This window comes from Thalia democratica, chromosome 6, assembly GCF_965202585.1.
Source record: "Thalia democratica chromosome 6, ktThaDemo2.hap1.1, whole genome shotgun sequence".
NCBI classification, from domain to species: Eukaryota; Metazoa; Chordata; class Thaliacea; order Salpida; family Salpidae; genus Thalia; species Thalia democratica.
The window spans coordinates 10,421,888-10,441,170 of record NC_139170.1 but is presented as its reverse complement, the minus strand read 5'-3'; the positions used below and the strand labels follow the sequence as shown (position 1 = coordinate 10,441,170).

The 19,283-nt window shown below is 31.4% G+C and overlaps 1 protein-coding gene across 1 annotated transcript; it reads left to right on the top strand.

The window, feature by feature from the left end:
* The first annotated feature begins 18 nt into the window (after positions 1-18).
* LOC145837822 (uncharacterized) lies at positions 19-18,005 on the top strand. Its single transcript, XM_082945272.1, has 19 exons — positions 19-303; positions 1,726-1,842; positions 3,361-3,424; positions 4,230-4,345; positions 7,451-7,496; positions 7,835-7,959; positions 9,012-9,135; positions 10,799-10,896; positions 11,132-11,269; positions 12,698-12,871; positions 13,032-13,257; positions 13,381-13,568; positions 13,725-14,097; positions 14,373-14,506; positions 14,930-15,001; positions 15,553-15,686; positions 15,900-16,064; positions 16,879-17,034; positions 17,150-18,005. Exons 1-19 carry the CDS (start codon positions 88-90, stop codon positions 17,433-17,435), a joined length of 2,952 nt encoding a protein of 983 aa, XP_082801398.1. The 5' UTR covers positions 19-87; the 3' UTR covers positions 17,436-18,005.
* The last annotated feature ends 1,278 nt before the right edge of the window (positions 18,006-19,283 follow it).

Genomic DNA, 19,283 nt, shown 5'->3' with positions numbered 1-19,283 from the left:
CTTATTTTAAGCATTTTTAGAATTAATTTAAGTTGCATTTTACAAAAAATTAAAGTTTTTCGCCATTCAAGAGATGAAACACTAAAAATGAAAGAATTCTTTCAAGCCCCCACTTTGAACTGTGACGTCACGATTGCCGATCTGCCCCCGTTTCCTGCCAAATCCCATCAGCCTCATGGCAACCAGCAGCACGGTAACCATGAGCAGGTGATGCGCATCGGTTACTATGACGTCATCAAGACGATTGGGAAAGGAAATTTCGCAGTCGTCAAGTTGGCTCGACACATCTTCACAAAAGCTGAGGTATTAATTTTACTTCATTTTTTTTTTAATTTTAAAACTTTAAGACGTTTGATAATTTGATACTTACTAAATTTCATAAAACTCTTAGTTTTGGTTTTTCGTAATTTTTATAACATTTTAAATTTTGCCTGCATGTTGTGTTTAATATTTGTTCAAATACCAACATGACAAAGTTTATTTTGAAACAGTTTTTTATCACTTACAAGTTTTACAATAATAAAAACAATTCTCAGAAATAAACTGTTTTCTGTAAATAAACTACTTTTAATGTAGCTTTCTGTAAAAATACAAGCTAAACACCATTTACTACATGATTTAAGGTATTTTTAAAGACAAAATAAACAAAACAGTTTAACTTAAGTGCAGAAACTGGCATAACTGTTTTAAGCAAATAAAATACTTCAAGTAAAAGTTTATTTGACATAAACAAACTGTTTTACTTAAAGTACTTTAGTTTTTAGCGTGTCGCAAGCTTTTTCATGATGTTACTAAATGCTTCATGCGTCAGTATAAGCTTTATCTTACACGCTATGTACGTTGATAAGCCATGTAAGCTTGTACGTTGTGTAACAATCAAACTGCGTAAATCACAAATTCATCTGTTTCAGTTTGTAAGATTTTAATTATGAAATGTGTAAGTGTGATAAGATTTTATTTTAAAGTTCTAAATTTAAAAAGGAGTTTGAGCTTCGTCACATCATTAATAGCTTTTTTAGTCTCTGAAAAATTATCAATTGAAAGCGGGAAAGACTTTACGCAGGCACGATTTGCTGTTTAAAATAACCCACAATATTTCAATTGCTGACCTCAAGTTTCAAATCAACTTGATCTAAGGATGCGTAGCGTGAAATTACTTCTGTATTTGATTGAAAAATTAAGCTGGCAACTTGTTAACAATCAAAAGTTCAAATGGCACTTGCGTGTGAACAGCTTTCACAAGTCGTCACGACCCGCCTGAGTGCTGATGAAAAACTCATGCTCATCAGAGCGCGACCAGTCACGTGATGTTAACAAGATCACTGCCAGAGGTCGATCAACTGACCGGTGAATCGAAACAACGTGTCAGTCTCGCGTCGGATAAGCGGGGTCAAAAGTTCGCTGCGCCAGGCCGACCGCGAAAGTTTGACCCCGAAGGTCAGACTGAGAAGAGACAAAATGACACGCTTGAGTTGTGGAGCTACAGTGACAACAATTTGTTGTTTTACTGTCTTGATGTTGTTTTATTGAAACAAAATACCTAATAAAACAAGGTTAAATTACAGTCACTTTTTATGTTAAAATTGAGTATTATTGTTAAAATGTAGGTTTCAAGCTTTTAACTAGTTAAGTATATAGACTCTCAAACTTTTCTGTAGTACTTTTTATTGCTTTTGTTTATTTTTTGCATTCTAAAAAAAAATATAGTTGGTTGCATTTTTACAGGTAGCAATCAAAGTGATCGATAAAACTCGACTTGACGAAGTAAATTTGAAAAAAATTTACCGAGAAATACAAATCCTTAAACTCCTCCGGCACCAAAACATCATTGAACTTTACCAGGTTTTAATTATGCTTTGTTATTATGATATCAATTTAAAAAAAGTTTAATTTTTTTTTATGTGTTTAGCTTAAAGTTATTTTTTTAATAACAAATTGTTTTTTACTAGTTGGTTTAACAAATAAAAAACGATATTAAAGATACTAAGAATAGAACGTAAAAATATCCAATCTATGTTTTTTAATGGTGCAATATTTTAAGTTTTCAACTTGTTGTAATTGTTTGTGAAATTTTATTTGATTAAAGCTAAAACATAAAAAAGATATAAAGGTGAAATACATTAGTAGCCTTTTATGTAAATTTGGAGTGATATAAAATTAGACAAGGGCACAAAGTATATAAACAAAAAAGTCAAAAATTATGATCAAATTGCGCAATGTTTCGTCCTCTAAATTGTGTTTTTTTCCAAAACACAGCTGCAACAAAAAATAATCCTCTTTGCCGAATAATTGATAGCGACAAGTAATTTGTCATCAGAATCCATTTGCATTTTCATTAAGTTATTTTATTTTGCAGTGCATTTAAACCTTTATCTAAACGGCCAACATGTATGCTGTAAATTTATTTTCTATTTCGTATAGATCGTTTTTTAGTAGTTTCTTATTTTATTGACTATAAATATATTTTACGTACTAAAAGCTTTTTTTTTTATTCTGATTTTTTAAGACCTGTGTAAGAATCAAATTGTTCAATTATTCGAGTCTATAAGTTATGTAACAACCTTACAAACGTAAAAAATTTTGTTACACTATTTTAAATTAAAGTTGACGAAAATGTTATTGACATAATATTTTTACAAGTTTGTTATTAAGTCTAAGCATAAAAGTATCAGTAATTTCTTATAATTCAAAAAAAAAAAATCCCCGTTTATTCTAACTGAAAATATTGCAGACTTCTTTGCAAAGACTAAAGCAAACAAACAGCAGCAAGGCTAAAGTCGTAAAAATCCAAGTTTTTTTGATTTAATAAAATTTGTTTGCAAACGTCAAAGGAAATTGCATGCAACTGAAAAAGTACGTGCAGCTAAGAAGAAATGACTTTTACCCTTAGTTTATTCGAAAAATCCCAACTTAATAAAATTAAACTTGTATCTTCTTAATAAACCTGTTTCGTAAATCCCAGCCTTTCTGTTTTTCAACGATTATTTCATTTATTTTATTTTTCGGAACGCAAATTCAATCAGGCTTTGGGAATCGATTTTTCTGTGAAAAAGTTTTTGTAATGCAGCCTGTATGCTTCTAGCTTTGTGACGTCATAAAATGCGTATTTGCAGTGACGTGCAAGGGCTTTTGGCTTTCGCTATTTTCTTTTAAAGCTGTCAGATGCGCTTTTGAAAGTTCTCTGTGTGATCGAAAAAACTAAAGTTGCTTCGGGTTTGAACTATTCAGCTTGACACAATCTTGTTTTCGAGCGATATGTAAAATATTGAAATACTTTAAATGTTTTATTTTATACTAGTCTAATATCAAACTTAAAAACAACTATTTTTGGTTTAAATGTTTACTTTGCTCATTGTTTAGGTGTTGGAAAGTGCCACAACTATTTACTTGGTATTGGAGTACGCTAGCAAAGGAGAAGTTTATGGTTAGTGATTTGAACTGCTTGTCTATGAATATATGTAAAAATACGTTTTAGAAACAGCATTAGTTTTTGTTAGTTTTTTAAATAAAGAGGTATTACAAACAAATTAACATTTTGTTTAACAAACTTGCAACGAAATCAAGTTATCAATAAAATCTCATGAACCTCAAGTGTTTATTTATTTGTAAACAAAAGAATAACTTCTGACGCACTTCTTAACATTTTCACTGTCTAAATCCCCAACGACGAAAGATAAAATTCCCGAAGCGATAATCGCTTATGCAAATCAGCCGCCTCCCCCCCCTCGAAACTACGTCACCGCAAATCATGACGCTCGTCACGGAGACGATATCTCGTTGTGACGTCACACTGAAGCGAGATTATGAAAGAAACTTGACCTGCGCACATGCCTCGATTGATCTGATGAGAGATGTTTCGTGTTTATTACGCAATTTTTTGTGACAAAGAATATTTAATTAATTCACTGAACAAGCTTGTGAACTAAACAAACATAGGAATGCATTTCGTTTGCAGCAAAACTGGTTTGAAGTTGAAAAACTGTTTTACATTTATCTGGAAAAAATTATGCATTGTAAACATTTTTGTATTAATGTACCAAGTTGTACCTACTAGAAAATACAAACTACAAACTGAATCAAAAGTTACACTTAATACGATTTACTTTAAACGGTTGCGTATGAAACGAACAGATCAAAGTTAAAACTGTGTAAGTCATATTGCCTAACAAAGCAGTTTGCGATATTTTTGAAAGGTTTACCGTGAACGAACCAAACATATTTTTTTTTAGATTTGATCTTCAACGTGGAGCGTTTGAAGGAAGAGGAAGCGAGGAAGATCTTCTTTCAAGCTCTCACTGCCATCGAGTTCTGCCACAAAAACAACATCGTGCATCGAGATCTGAAGGTGAGCTTTTCTGGTTGCATTGAACAGTGTTTTATCAGTGTATGCATTTACTTTTTGTTATATCGTTTTATGTGACAATTTACAGCAGTTTTTGTGTTTAGTGTTTTCGGGTTTTTTACTTAAAATTTTATTAAAAGCACTTATATATGTTTTTATGCACTTTATGTAGACTAAGTTGAAAGCTACATTAAAATTCTTAGTGGTAAATTTTTGCTTTGTTTTAATTTTTCAATCTACAATTAGAAAGGGAGTTTTAGAGCAGACAAGTTACAAATAAAATCCTTATCATTATGTATATCTACATGAACCGCAATGGACTTTAGAACAAAACATCATTATATCTTATCGGTTTAAATTTTTCTAACATCTAAAAACCGAAGACAATAAAAAAAAACTCTAAAGCTTTTTTTTATGGCTTTAAAAAAAAGCGTCTGAATGAAACAAAAATCTTTTCAAAGTTTAAAGTAAGTCAGTTTTGAGTCACAAGCGAAGAAAAGCGTCGAATCTTGCCGCTTTCATCTGCGTTGACAATCAGTTCAACTTAACTTTTAATTTTTGATGACAAACACGCGTCCAAACGCAAACTAGTCAACTTCGCCCAAAAATTTTACAACTTAACTTGGCACTTTCACTCAGTTTCGTGCAAAGTTTTTGATTCTCACTGGCAATTTGAATACAACTTTTGTGCGCATAATTTGCGGCTAATCTTTCTCACGAGTTCGTGCCATGATAAGTGACATTTTATTGCCTCGTAAAGCGAATGGCTTCTAACATCTGAAAAATTACAATTTAAATTTTAGCTTTAAAGTTTTTCAGACACTTTCAAAGTTGTTTTATTCAAATTTTTATTGTTGGGAGTGTAATTTCGACTTTTGAAATATTTGTGTTATTTTTTGCTCTAACAGCAAACTTCAAATTGTAAAATAATATCGTGCTTCTGCAATTCCTAGCACTTTCAGAAGTATTTTAATGATTTTATACTGTTTGAAGAAACTTTATTTTATTTTTTTATTTTTTATTTTTTGCTTAAAACTTTTAAAGTTTAAGTTGTTGTTCTAAACGTATTTTCATAATTTCGTTTTTTAATTTTTGTTTCACGTTAATTTTAATTAAATTTTAAAAGCTTACTTAACGAAAATAAACAATACTTTTATCAATTTTTTATTGATTTTTTAGTGTTTTAAATTTCAGATACAACGTTGTTTTATTTTTTTTTTTTTGTGCAAAGTATAGAACAAAGTTTAAATTAATAAAATAGTATTTTTATTTTGAAGCAAAACATGTACGGAAAACAGCTTCGAGTATTTTGTATCACCTTTAATAATCCAATTACTTTAAATGATTTTCTTATAAATGATAATGTGTACAACATGAGTGAAGTCTAGTGTGCATCAGTTGTGATTTAAAAAGTGTGACTGTGCTAAAATATGAAGCAAGTTTGAAGTACTTTTTTTTACTTTTAATTTTGAAACTAAAGAAACAAGTTTCGCAATTGAAAAGCTATGACGAACGTAATTAGAGGACTTTAACCACCAAAATATTTATTAAGCTGATATTACTTTTGCAGAGTTTACAGAAAATAGTGCTGATTTTGTAGTTCTATGTTGTTATTGTTATTCAATATTTCATCAGTCAAATAAATTGTAACAACATTGGCATTATTGTTTACAAATATTTTGACTGAGCAAAAAATAATTAGATTTTAGCTGCAACTGCAAAATTATCGTGAAAAACAAATTAATTCTCGTTCATAAATTAAATCTAGTGTTTTTTAATTTGTTAATTCAAAGAGGTAATAGCAAAAATCCCATAATTTTTTTTCATAGTTACAGATGAAAAACTACTGACTAAGCCTTAATTATTAAAAAAATACAAACTCGACGTTTAAAGTAGTTTGTAACATAGAAGCTTTTACAACATCATACTTAATTGACATTGAATTCAGCGAATTTTCACACCGAGAAAAATGCTGCTTGTCTTAACTTCAATTAATAATTCATGCCACCACAATAGTCTGTGCTAACCCGGGGTGAGAGTAGTCGGGTGTTATCGGTGTTCACCTCGAACATTTGTTCGGTTGTGATGCCAAGTTCACGGATAACTTATCAGATTGAAGATTAAAATCATAAACATTGTAAACTGCGTTCAAAAAGAATAAATACAGTTATCTATTGAAATCTGCTTTTTATTTGTAAAACCTGCTCTAGACAAAAAGATACATAAATTCCGAGTAATCTTTGATCTTTTAATATCTAAGTTATTTAGTCTAATATTATATTTTTGTTAGTTTGAAGAGAAGTAAAGAGCATCTTAGTCTTGCTTGTTTTTAATAATACTTTTAGATTAAAGGTCATACGTGAATTTTTTCTTTAAAAATATGACCTTGATTAAACTTAACTCCGTGTTTCTGGCTGTAAATATTTCATAAAGATGCCTTTATAAACATCACTGTTAGACCAGCAAGTTAGTGAAAAGTTAACAATATAAATTTTACGTTGAAGAAGTAAAAGCTTGTGAATATTTCATGAGAAGCTTGAAAGTAAACAGCGAAACAAAAGTTGCCGTGAAATTTTTTCCAGCACGAAAGCTCACTCACTATCTAGCCGGTTAAAGGTCAACAATAACGATTTGGCCGAAAGGAAACATTTTGATCGAAAGGACAAACGATTTGCGAAAACAAACAATCAGATCACGGAAGGCTCGGCAAGCAAAGAACAAGTCGAAGAACGTTGAGAACGAGTTGCGGGGTTTGGTAAAGAAGCGCAAACCAAAACATCGAAGTCGCCGAAAAGTTCACATGCAGTTCGCCGAGCAAACAAAGCAGGCAGCGGGCCGAGAACAAAATCGATGCGAAAGCAAACAAAAAAAAAGGAGCAGCCCGGCCAACGGGAGCAGAGTGAAAAGAAACGGGACGAAGCGCAGTGATTTTTTTCGTCTTTTCAATTTCGCCCGCTTTTTACTTCTCGATTGACGTCAATGAGCGGTTTGTAGTGACGTCACAATACCAAGCGTTTTGCGTGCGCCGCGACCTTTCTTGTCGGGATTTTTTTGAAGTTTTTCGTGTTGTTTTTTGTTTCAAACGTTAATTCTTGTTTTTTTTTGCAGGCCGAAAACCTTCTACTGGACTCAGACGGTAACGTCAAGCTGGCTGGTTAGCTTTGTTTTTTTTTGTGTCAAAATGTTTTAAGTTATTTTGAAAATATAAAGAATCATCATAGTACAAAACATTTCTCGTGAGAGTTGAAATAAGATTTTTTAGTTAATTTCGGTCTCATAACAAAATAGCATTGTTTTTTTTATTATACATGTATGCCTATTTCAGTTGTTAATCTCTGGAAAAATTTTGCGCACGTACTAAACAAAAAGTTGTGTGTCATAATACTTTTCCTCAACAACAGCTACAATTTTTTTTCTTTTTAAATATTTTCCAAACCAGTTTTCATAACACTGATTTTCATTACAATATTTTAACATTCAAACATCTTACAGACTTCGGTTTCGGCAACTTTTACCAGCCGGGCAAACTGCTGGACACTTGGTGCGGAAGTCCACCGTACGCCGCCCCCGAAGTTTTTGAAGGAAAGTTGTACGAGGGACCCCACCCTGACATATGGGTAGGTTGTTTAGAATATTAAAGTGTTTTAACATTTGAAAACCGTGAATTATTTGTGTTTTACATTTTCAGCTTAAGTTTTGTGTTTGTTTTTATTAGTTTTTTTTTTTTGATGAAGGTTTTATAAAAAATTTGCCCGTAAGCATTGTATTGCTTTTTATGACACTTTATTATGATAGATTACATTAACTAGCAGCAATTATTCAGAGTTAGTTTTTAATAATTGCTTTTAGAAAAGAATAGACAAGAAATTTATATAAAAGGACCTATTTCGATAAAAGTATATAAGGTTTACCAAAATGTTAAACAAATTTGATAAAATTAAAACCAAGCAAACCACAAAAAACTTCACAACTGTATTTAGATAGCTTAAACCTTATGTAAATATTTACTACCTCGTGTTTTAAAAACCAAAGAATTACCCAGCAGTAAATAACTATAACACTCAAAAACATTTTCGTTTATAATCCACACAAATTAATATTCAATAAATTAGTACAAGTTTCGTGTAACGTGTACAAAGCGTTGTGTAAGTGACAAAAGTACAAGTTAATCAAAGTGCGCACAATGAAAGGCAAACAATGGATGTACGTCATTGAACCTTCCTGTAAACAATAAAGCTGCAGGCACAATGAAACTGAGCTGCTAGCTTGTGCTTTGTCAGGGTGTTGTGAAATATGTATGCAAACTTGCGTTTTAGTTGCACAGTAATGAAGCTTGAACTTGTTAACAAAAACAAGTTTGCGTAGCGTGCAAAAAACCACAGCAGAAGTTAAAAAAATATTAGTTATAATAAGGGAATATGCTGAAACTGTAACCTAGAGAATGTAAAAGCATAAAAACTGCAAAAATAAGCAATTTTTTAAATGTTCAAGTTTTCATGGCGTAATAGCTTTAGATGAATGAACATAATTGATAAAAAAGTTAACAAAAAAATTGCTAGTGACTAAACTTGAAACACCAACACAAATGCTAGGGTGCAAACTAGAAAGTTTTCAGTAAACAAATAAGCATCCTATACTGAAACTATAATTAAACGTGATTTTTTTACAGAGTCTGGGAGTCGTGCTGTACGTTCTCGTTTGTGGGAATTTCCCTTTTGACGGCAGCAGTGTGGCAACGTTGAAAGAAAGAGTTTTGGAGGGAAGATTCAGGATCCCTTATTGGATGTCTCAAGGTAAGATACGTTTTTTGTATAAAATTTTAAAAATTAGTTTGCGTTTTACTCTGGTGCTTTATTTTTGAGGTTCTGTGAAGTTTTTTTTTTGTATTATGGTTATTAAACACTTAATTCCTTGTTAAATCCACATTAATTTTTTGTATCAAATATATATTATAGTTTTAACAGAAATTTATTTTGAAATCTTCCACAGTAAACACATAACTTAAATGTCTAATGAAGTTATTACAATTTACACTATTTCAAGGTGTCTTTTTAAGATGAAAATAGCGTCTTTTTAACTTATTGTTTCAACAACGGTATACATCACACTTTACAAACCTAACCTTTGAAACGCTTACAGTTTTTTCTGGGTAATTAAATGTAGTAATTTGATACTGATTGCTGCATGCAACGATATACCTGGCTGCGTTCTCGCCTACGACGTTTACAACAACTGCTGACGTGAATAACATTAAATCCGTTCGGTTTAACTTGAGCTCGGCTCGCCAAATCCCAGTGTGTGAAAACAATCTGAAATTCAAACAGGGAAACATTCGCACCTCTGCTCTAACAACCGCAGCCTTCAACATTTTCGACACCAAAAATTTACGCGTGACGTCAGAAAGCCGCAGTTTTCCGCTCGTCCAAACCGAAATAGTTTTTGTGTAAATTTTGCGGGCCCGCTAATTAGAATTTGTTGAAAGGCGTTTGCGTTGAGTTGTTATGACAAGCATTCCACTTGCGTGCTAAACTTGAACGCAGGGCAGAAAAAGCTTGTGCAAACAAGCAAACTGCTGCGTGCTTATAAAAAGGCCTTATTGCGTTTTGATTGGTTGAAAAAGAAGTGACATGTTTTCGCATATTTCGAGGCACATCAGTAGACATGTTTTATATAATATGCTTTAATATGCACTTGTAAAGAAATGTTTAAAACTGTTAAGTACATTTGCAATTTATATGGCAATTAAAATGTGTTGATAAGCATGTTAAGTGTGGATTAAGTGTTCGCGGCATGTATATATATATATATATATATAAATGTATACAAAGTACTCAAAGTGTTGAGTGGTATGCATTGTTGTAAAACTCAAAGTCAATGTTAAGTACAAACGCTGCTAATGTCACACGTTGATCGAGCATGCCAAAAAATACAAATGTTGTTAGAAAAACCAATTTTTTAGTGTTGGAAGTTAAGTTTTGACTAATGTTTATAATACACTTGATTTAAACATAAATAGCAAAACTTGTTTTGAACTAGGAGTTAAACTAGAATATTTTATGTAAATATAGTGGGTTTACTTGAGTGCTTTGAACACATATACTTTCATAAAAATTTCAAAACTACGTCTTCTCGCGACACAATTGACACAGATGTTTTTGGCTATCAAAATTTTTGAAGATATTTTATCGAAAGATAATTTCTGTTACGTCAAACACACACAAGCAGCTGTAATTAACTATGTTTCAGGTGTTTAGAAAATAAACTTAATTTGCTTTCATGCGCTGCTACCAAAACGCATTGCTTTGTACTTGTTTCTAATTAAATATAAATCAATAAGTGCATACACTAAAACAGCTGAAGTTTCTTATTGGCAATAAAATAAAAGTCAAGTTCAAAGTTTAAACATTTAGATTTTATTACTTTTAACCATTGTTTGAACATTCTTGTATTTTTTAGATTGCGAAAGCCTCATAAGAAAAATGCTGGTAGTAAACACCAAGAAACGAATCACGATCAACCAGATTAAAAAGCACCCTTGGATGCAACCAATCGTTGTAAGTTTAAAATATATTGAATTTGTCAAAAACTTTTTTAATAAGTAAAAATTAATAAAAATAACATCAATGTTGTAACAAAACTAAAAAGTTCCTGTCAATCTTGATAACTTTTCTAAAAATAACAGATTAAAACTTATAATTTCTAAATACTTTTTAAGTTTCAATTGTAAAAAAAAGTACTTTAAAACTGAATTTTTTAAACGGTATTTTTTAAAAAACCCGTCAAATGCAGAAAGAGAAGCAGAGGGAGCTGGAGCTGCAGATGCTCACTGGGGGGCGCAGTTCCACCCCGCAACCCAACGACCTCAACGAGCAGGTCGTCAAGATCATGACGTCATCCATGCACTTCGACCGCCACCAAGTGATGGAGGTAAGAAATAAAAACTTGAGCAAAAGATTGCTGTGTTTGCGACTCAATAAAAACAAGTTCTAGTGAAAAGTTCGAGCCCCTTTTTTTGACAAACTGCAATATTTAAGCATGTTTTTTTTTTGTTTATACGAATAAAAGATAATTAAGAATACTGAAATTTAATAAAAAAAATTCTAGAAGTTTTTTTAGCAAAAAACATTTCAGAGAAGATCGTTCTTCTATAATCTAGATACTTAATAAAATAACGACTGCGTTTAATAAACGTGTTTTTTAATTAAATTCTCGTAATTTCGCCTTTTATAACCTCATTATCGTTTTAACTTAAATTTAGTCCTAAAAAGAACTGTAACTTCAAATTTCATGATAATTGTTCTTCCACGTCTCCTATTTAGTTACAATTCATGATGTAATCAAACTTTAGAACTTTCATACATATTGTGTAAACACTAGATGAGTAAAAGTTTAGTCGACCCATGGTGCAACCACAAAACCGTTTGAACATGCTTAATTGCCACCAGACTTTAATGTTGAAACTTGTGTAGAAAACAAACAAGTTTCAATATCAAATGAGGTTGCATAACAACGTCACTAGTTGAACTTGGCTTTTTATTGTGACTCAGCTCAGTGCAATACCGTTAGAAAGTTGCGTGAAAAATTTCATGTGCGTAGTAAAGCTGGGAATGTTTACTGTGGAAGTTTTGTACGAAATTTAATCACATAAACTTGTGGGTATTTTGAAGTTTCTAATTGCAATTTTAATTTAGTCAAGTTTTCCATGTACGTAGTTGTAATGAAATATACTCTCATAGTTTTAAATGAGTATAAAAATGCAGTTGTAACTGTTTCGCATGTTGGTTGCAATAATACAGCAGTTTATAAACATTAAAAATAAAATGTTGTTAAGCTTTGTTTTGACTGAAACCATTTGAACTTTTGTAACTTTAAAAATTGAGTTGTGTAATGTTTACAGTCTGTGTTTAATTTAAGTCTCTTTTGTTGCTTTACAATAATAATAAGTCGCGTGCAAACTTGAACTTTTGAAATCAAACAAAAAAAATTTAATTTGAGTGAGACATTTATTATTGTTATTACATAATTAAAAGTTCAGTAAGGTACTATGACAAAGTTTGAACAATAAAAGTTTTTATCTACTACAATTTACTTTTACGTTTTATTTAAACTCCAACTGAAACTGTTTGTTTAACAAATAATAATATTTTGTTGACTCGAATTTTTTAATGATTTTTCTAAAGCCAGCTTTAAATACTTTCGCAACATGCAAAACTTAAAAATCTAATATTTTTTAAAAATATCTCCAAAAAATTTACTATGAAGTTTAACAAAATCATAAATAAACTTCACATGCTCTAAAATGTATTATTTTTATAACAACTTTATTTTTCTCAAACAACTCTTTACCTTCAACAGTCGGTCCGGACGTCTTTGTACGACCACAACTACGCCACCTACCAGCTGTTGCGCAACAAGCTGAAGCTGCAGCTGGTCACCAGCGGTCGCCACATGTCGCACGAGGCCAGCAAGCTGACCCACCAGAGGTTCAAGAGGAGGCCGTCCAACATCGCCGAGCACACGCTCATCAAGGTGAGTTGAGAAGTGTGATGTTTTAGGAAAACGTTACTGAAAGTTTAAAATTTGGATGTTAAACACTTACACTCGGTTCTTAAACTTTTTGAAAAACACTTTTTTTTTTACATCAGCTTAGCTTAGTTGACTTATTATTCAAAACCGACCTTTCACACAGCTTTCCGGGTCACTGAAACCCGCAATTCCCGTTTTACCAGTGCATCCAAACCAAACAGTTACCATGACCACGAACCCCAGTACCATGGTTACGAGTCACAACACGACAGCCAGTAACCATGGCAACATGATAAACAGCATGCAAGCCACAGCGTGTCACCTGCCGACTTCCAGTATTTTCATGAACAGACAACCACACAACTTCAACACTACTCAGCATGATGCAGGTTGGAACTTATCTCAAGTGTTTTAACTTCGTTTAAAGCTAAGCAAAAAACCAAAATTATCTTCACATCGCTGTAATTTTTTTTAAGTTGAAAATAAAAGTAGACACAGTTATGTTTTTGCAGCAACAGCAGAAAACATGCGACCAATCCACTGTTTTTCTCGGCAACATCCAAACGCTTATCAGACGCCAAACACAAACGTCTATCAAATGCCAAACGCAACTTATCAGCAGCAGAGAGCTAACATGCTGCACGACGAAGGGGTTCACGACCTCAACTCTAACGAGCAGATCCATCAACCAATTAGCAAAGTGAGTTCAAACTAACTTCCTTCATTTTACGATTAGTAATCTAAAATATTTTTTATATTTTTAAGTTTATTAAAACTTTTAAACATTTATGTCTTAAAATATATTTTAAAAATTTGAAAATCTACCTTTATAATGATGCATCTTTTTACTTAACAGCTAGCTATTCTCCAACGTCGCCACACTTTCATTCTTCCCAGTAACCAACCCCCGTCTCCTAGCAACCAATCCCCTCCTCCGATGTCCTACTTGCAGCAGCAACCACCCCACCAGGTCCCCGTGACAACCAAACCCCTCCACCAGGTGGCTCAGTCGTGCGTGCCCCCGGAAAACCTGCGCAGGTCGTCGGGTTTCTGCGAGGAGACTTTCTCCTCCCAGGGAACCAACATTGGCAGAGCAGTGACGTCACAGCTGAAGAGCGCTCTGCCGCCTCACGTGGTGGCGGAAAGCAGCAGGTCGACGCCCGCCGACGAGGACTGCGGTCACAGGAGGACGACGCAGCACTGTTTGAGGTCCAACCCCAAACCTACCAGTGAGTCTTGTAGATTGTTGACCTTTATAAAATTTAATTTTTAGCTATAAAAATTTGTTCATAACTTGAAAAGCTCATTTATTTTTAGCCATTTTAATTGAAACCAAGCCTTTTTAATGACTTAGTTTCAAGTTTATTGTCATTATTTAACCTGAGTCAATGATACATTTGATTGTTTTTATAGATAAACCATACTATTACTAATTAGTGTATTAGTTTTTTTTAATTTATCAAAACATTTATTTGAATATCTTTTAATATTTTAGTCTTTACAGGAAACTTCAGACATGGTAGAAGGGCATCAGATGGTTTGTTGCTAAGCAACGGTTGCGGCGACCAACAGGCAAACCTTCTTGGTGAGCAATTGAGGAACTTGCAGAGAGCAAACGGTTTCCTGACCATTACTCGGGTAAATAAAAATACTAAGCGTTACTTTAACGATGTAAAAGTTTATAATTTTTGTCAGCTGTTTATTTTTAAACTTATATGTTTTCTTCTTTACTTTCAAACAGTAAATTTCTTTTTTTTAATCTAATAGAAATATAAATAAATAAACTTTCCTTAAAGTAATAGAACTGCTAGTTTCACAAAACTTGCATACTAGCTAGATCTAAGTAGCTTTAGATTTGAGAAAGTAAACATTGCAAAAAAACTTGTTTCTCACGAAAACTTATCAAAACCGTTTCAAGTACCGATAAGAAAAACGACCTTGTAGATTTTAAAGAGAAAATCACTTTATAAATTATTCGTTGCGAAAAAATCGTGCCGATTATTTTCTGCGTCACTCTAACGCGATGTGTGAAATCTAATTTAAAATATTTTCGTTTAACAGGAAGAAGTGAACAAAAAAGAAGACAATGTTCTTTTCAAAAACAACCAGCAAATTGGATCAACTGCTTTACAGGTATTTTTTTTTAATGATGAGAAATAAACTATGTAATGCTAAACTCAACTGAGAAATGTTAACCTTAAATTTCGTTTACTTTAGAAAACGTTACTGAGACAAAAAAAATAATTTAAATACGAAATTCAATCCAAAATAAACAAAATGGTTATCAAATAAGTAAATTATCTCACTGATTTTAATGTCAAACAAAGTTAATTTCTTCGTATTGTTTGCGTATTTATGTACTGAAAACCTTTGGCAAATATTACCTAATTCTTTAAATAATAACAAAGACTGTTCACGATTTATTTCTGCTATGAAATCAGATTAAATCTAAACTTGAAAACCAAAAACACTTTGATGATAATAACAGATAACGACTTTTTTAACTGTATCATAAAGTAAAAATACGTTAAAATTACTAGTACTTAAGAAAAATTTAAACTGACTAAGCACTTAGTTTTCCTTTAAACAATATTGGTTCTAGTATATATATAAAATTGTAATAATAAATAATGTTAAACTTATTTAGTTGTTTTAATAAGTTTAGTAAAGTTAAACTTTTACAGATTGCAGCATTCAATGCAATAGTGACGTCATTTCCCACGTCTCAGCACCGCATACGTCATCAGTATCCGTCGGGAATTATGACGTCATCGAGAAGAAGATCCCTCCATGCTCCTTACATCGTTCCACGGAGCGGGTTGGTTATTAAAATGGTTGAAATTTTATTTTTTTGAGTTTTGATGATAAATACTTTTATATGAAACTTTCCAACTTTTTTTGTACAAACTTATAATAAACTTTTTAAGAAAATAACTTACTAAATTTGTTTATTTGATAATAATATTTTTACTTTATAATTAGTTTTCCAAATAAATTTCTAACAAACTTTAAATAGTTTTTTGTTTTACAGATGTCCAAGTCCCCATGACAGGGATGTGAATTCACCGAAGCATAGCAACAATCTGGCTGCCATGGAAACGCTGGAACACCTTGAAAACTTGTCACAGCAAGTTGCTAGGGCAATGTACCCTCAGCCGCATCAACAAGCAACAAACTTTCAAGAACAACAAACAATGTAAGTTTAAACACTCAGTTAAAGATTATAAGTATATTGAAAAACAATTTCAACCTGTTTCGAAAAAATTGAAACCATAAATAATATCATGTCTTTTATATTGGTTAAAACATTTTTCTGATGATTAAAACTTTTTTTTTCTTAGCTAGAAAAAATTTGTTGAAGTTCATGCACTTATAAAAAACACAAAAAAATGTCAGTTTTGCAACTAAAAATTAAATTTTAAATTTTTTCTGACATGCTTTAAGTTAAACTAATACTTGAACTCTGTACAATTGTAAAGTCAATTAATAACAAGTTATCAAAAATTATATTGAAAAAGCATTTCTCTTAAAAATGATTTTTTTAATTAAATAAGTACTATTTACATGTAATTTTGTACGTTTTGTTGAGAAAAAGCAGCTGAATTTGTAAAAATATCTAAAAATTTTATTCTCATCATTTTAACATGCTAAATTGTAAAAAAACGTTTTCTGTAGTTGTTAAAATTAAATAAAAAAAACATATGTAAACTATCATTTAAATTTAAAATCCGATCTAAGAACTATACCACTTTAAATATAACTAAGAAATTTAAAAGCTTTTAAATCCTTAAACTCAAAACACCAGAGAAGCGCTTAAAAAAAGTTTACGACTCCAAGGTCGACAGTATAACGTCATCAGCCGAATTTGACGATGCTTTTAATTTTAATAGCCTCCTATATAAACAAGACTGTCTGGTTTTGTTACCAAGTTTTGCTTAAAAACGGTGTAAAAATTTTAACTAAACAGCTTTTCAATTTTAAAAAAACGCTTATCAAACTCTTTTCAACAGAATTTCCCAGCAGCATGCTGCAGCGTTAAGTTTTTCTCAGCAAAACACCAGTCTGATTGAGAAACCGGAAGAAGAAATCGTGTCACCTCAGCACGTCATTACGTCACAACTAAACTTCGCTTCAGAGAGTCTAGCGCAGCAGCTACATAGAAAAAGGTAAACATTTTATAAAATAAGTAGGAAGTTAAAAAGTTTAAATATCTTACTGTATATTTTGGAGTTAAATTTATATGAATCATTAATTTGATTAATCAACCATACAATTTTTTAGGCTACGAGAAATGAACTTTGTGCCAAACAACGGTTTCCTCCCTAACAACGATCAATTCCTTGTTAACACGAACCCCCTCTACCCCCAACAACAAATCCCCACGAACAACTTAACCCAGCAACAACAGCTTCTCAGCCAATTGTTACCCCAACAACAGATCCCTGGCAACCATTCTCCGCAGCAACAGCAGCTCTCAATGGAAATGCAGCACCTCAACATCGGACCCCAGATGGAAAACGCTAGTTTCCATGGAAACCAAGCCGCCCATCACGGGGTTGATTTTTGAAAAAGTTTTTCCGCCCGCAAAAAGCCCGACTACTGCCATCGCCGAAATTTGATGACGTAATGTTTCGTTACGTCACTGCTGCTAACCGGATCGCCACTCAGCGAGCAAAAACTTCAGCGTGCTAATTATTTTATTTATATCGTTTATTTTCCGGTACGACGTTTTTCGAACTCTTTTTGTTTATTCGCATTGACGTCATAGCTGTTTATGACGTTGATAAACCAAATAAAAACAACTATGAATAAATTAGTTTTGTATAGTGGTGAAAGCTGTATAAATGATAGTTAAAGTTTTTTCTTTATGTTGCAATTCTAAAAAGGAACTTTATGGTATGTTCTACGAATATAATTTTTTTTAAGTTATTCGAAATTTAAAGACTGTTCAAGCTATTGTGTTTTTATGTTTATAACAATTCCAATAGCAACTAAGGTTAAAAAAGTGTAGCTAACTTCAACAACAAAAAATTGCAAAAAAACTAAGAAAGCTTTTAAAAGATAACTTAGTTTTAACAAAAAAAAAATTTTTGTTTTCTAAAGTATTAAATGTAACAAAGAGTTAGCTTCTACGCTCCATAAAAAGTCTATATCTAAACACTCTAAAAATTGATTCATTTTAGTATCTAACGAGTTGATAAAAAATTATAAATCTGCAAAACTTGAAATAAATTTAGTGTTTAAATGGGTTCCTCTAACTGTAGCTTAATTTTTAACTTTTGAAAATATGAAGTATTCTTTAGGTAAAAAAAGTATTTGATTAAATTTTTAAAACTGTGTTCTTAAATAGATTTAACTACTAAAATTCAAATGTTTAATAATAATCTTATTAAAATTAAATTTTTCAATCAATTTAAAGCAACTTTGACTTTAAAATTTAATTTTTTCCTTTAAAAACGTTTTTAAAGTACAATAGTTATAATAATAATTTTGAAAACTATCACACCGATGTAAACAAAAACATACGTACTTAGAATATTTTTAAACATTTTCTAAATAAACTTTAATCTTATACTGTGAAATACGTAAATTGTAGTTTTTCTCTTTAAATTTTTTAGTACAAAAGTTCCGCCTATTATTTGATTTACGTCAAAAATATATATATTTAAACTTGTTAGTTGCGCTTTGTCTTATTTTATAAAAACTTAATTTTTTATAAGTTTAATTAAACAAAAAAAGTATAACAAATATACATTATATATCCTTTATTAAGTATTTTTGCTCAAAACTTAGCCTTACAGAATAGGACACTAAAAACATTTATATAGTTGTGGTTTTTTAACACAGTTTAAAAACTATTTAGAAAAAAGCGTTATAGTTTTACATGTGTACTTTATACACAAAAAACAAATGAAATGACTATATTTTGTTTAAAACTAAAATATGTATAAATTGGTTATCAATAAGTTATGTATGCTAGTTAAAATTTAGACGTTAACCGGTTATATATTTTGTTAACATGAAACAAGTAAAAAATTATATCAAAACCGTACATTTTGAATTTTTAAGTCGTTTTAACTAGGTTTTTGAAGTTTTTTTTAAATACTTTAAGGTGTTTACCACACAATGCATATAGAAACTGATCATATGACATCTCTTCATTTTAATAGTTCTGTAGACGCTTATTAGTTTCACTTACGATGTTCGGTTGCGACTGACTGCTGAGTCCTAAAAAGGACGAAACCGGTCTCAGTCTACCGAAGCTTGTGGTCTGATGATCGAATTGATTAATGAAAAATGAAAAAACTGATAGTAAAATAAATCACCTTTTATCAAAAGTTATTCGATTAAAGCACTTTAATTTTAACCAAACAAATAAATTTTAAAACTTTACAATGAAACATTTATCAAAGTA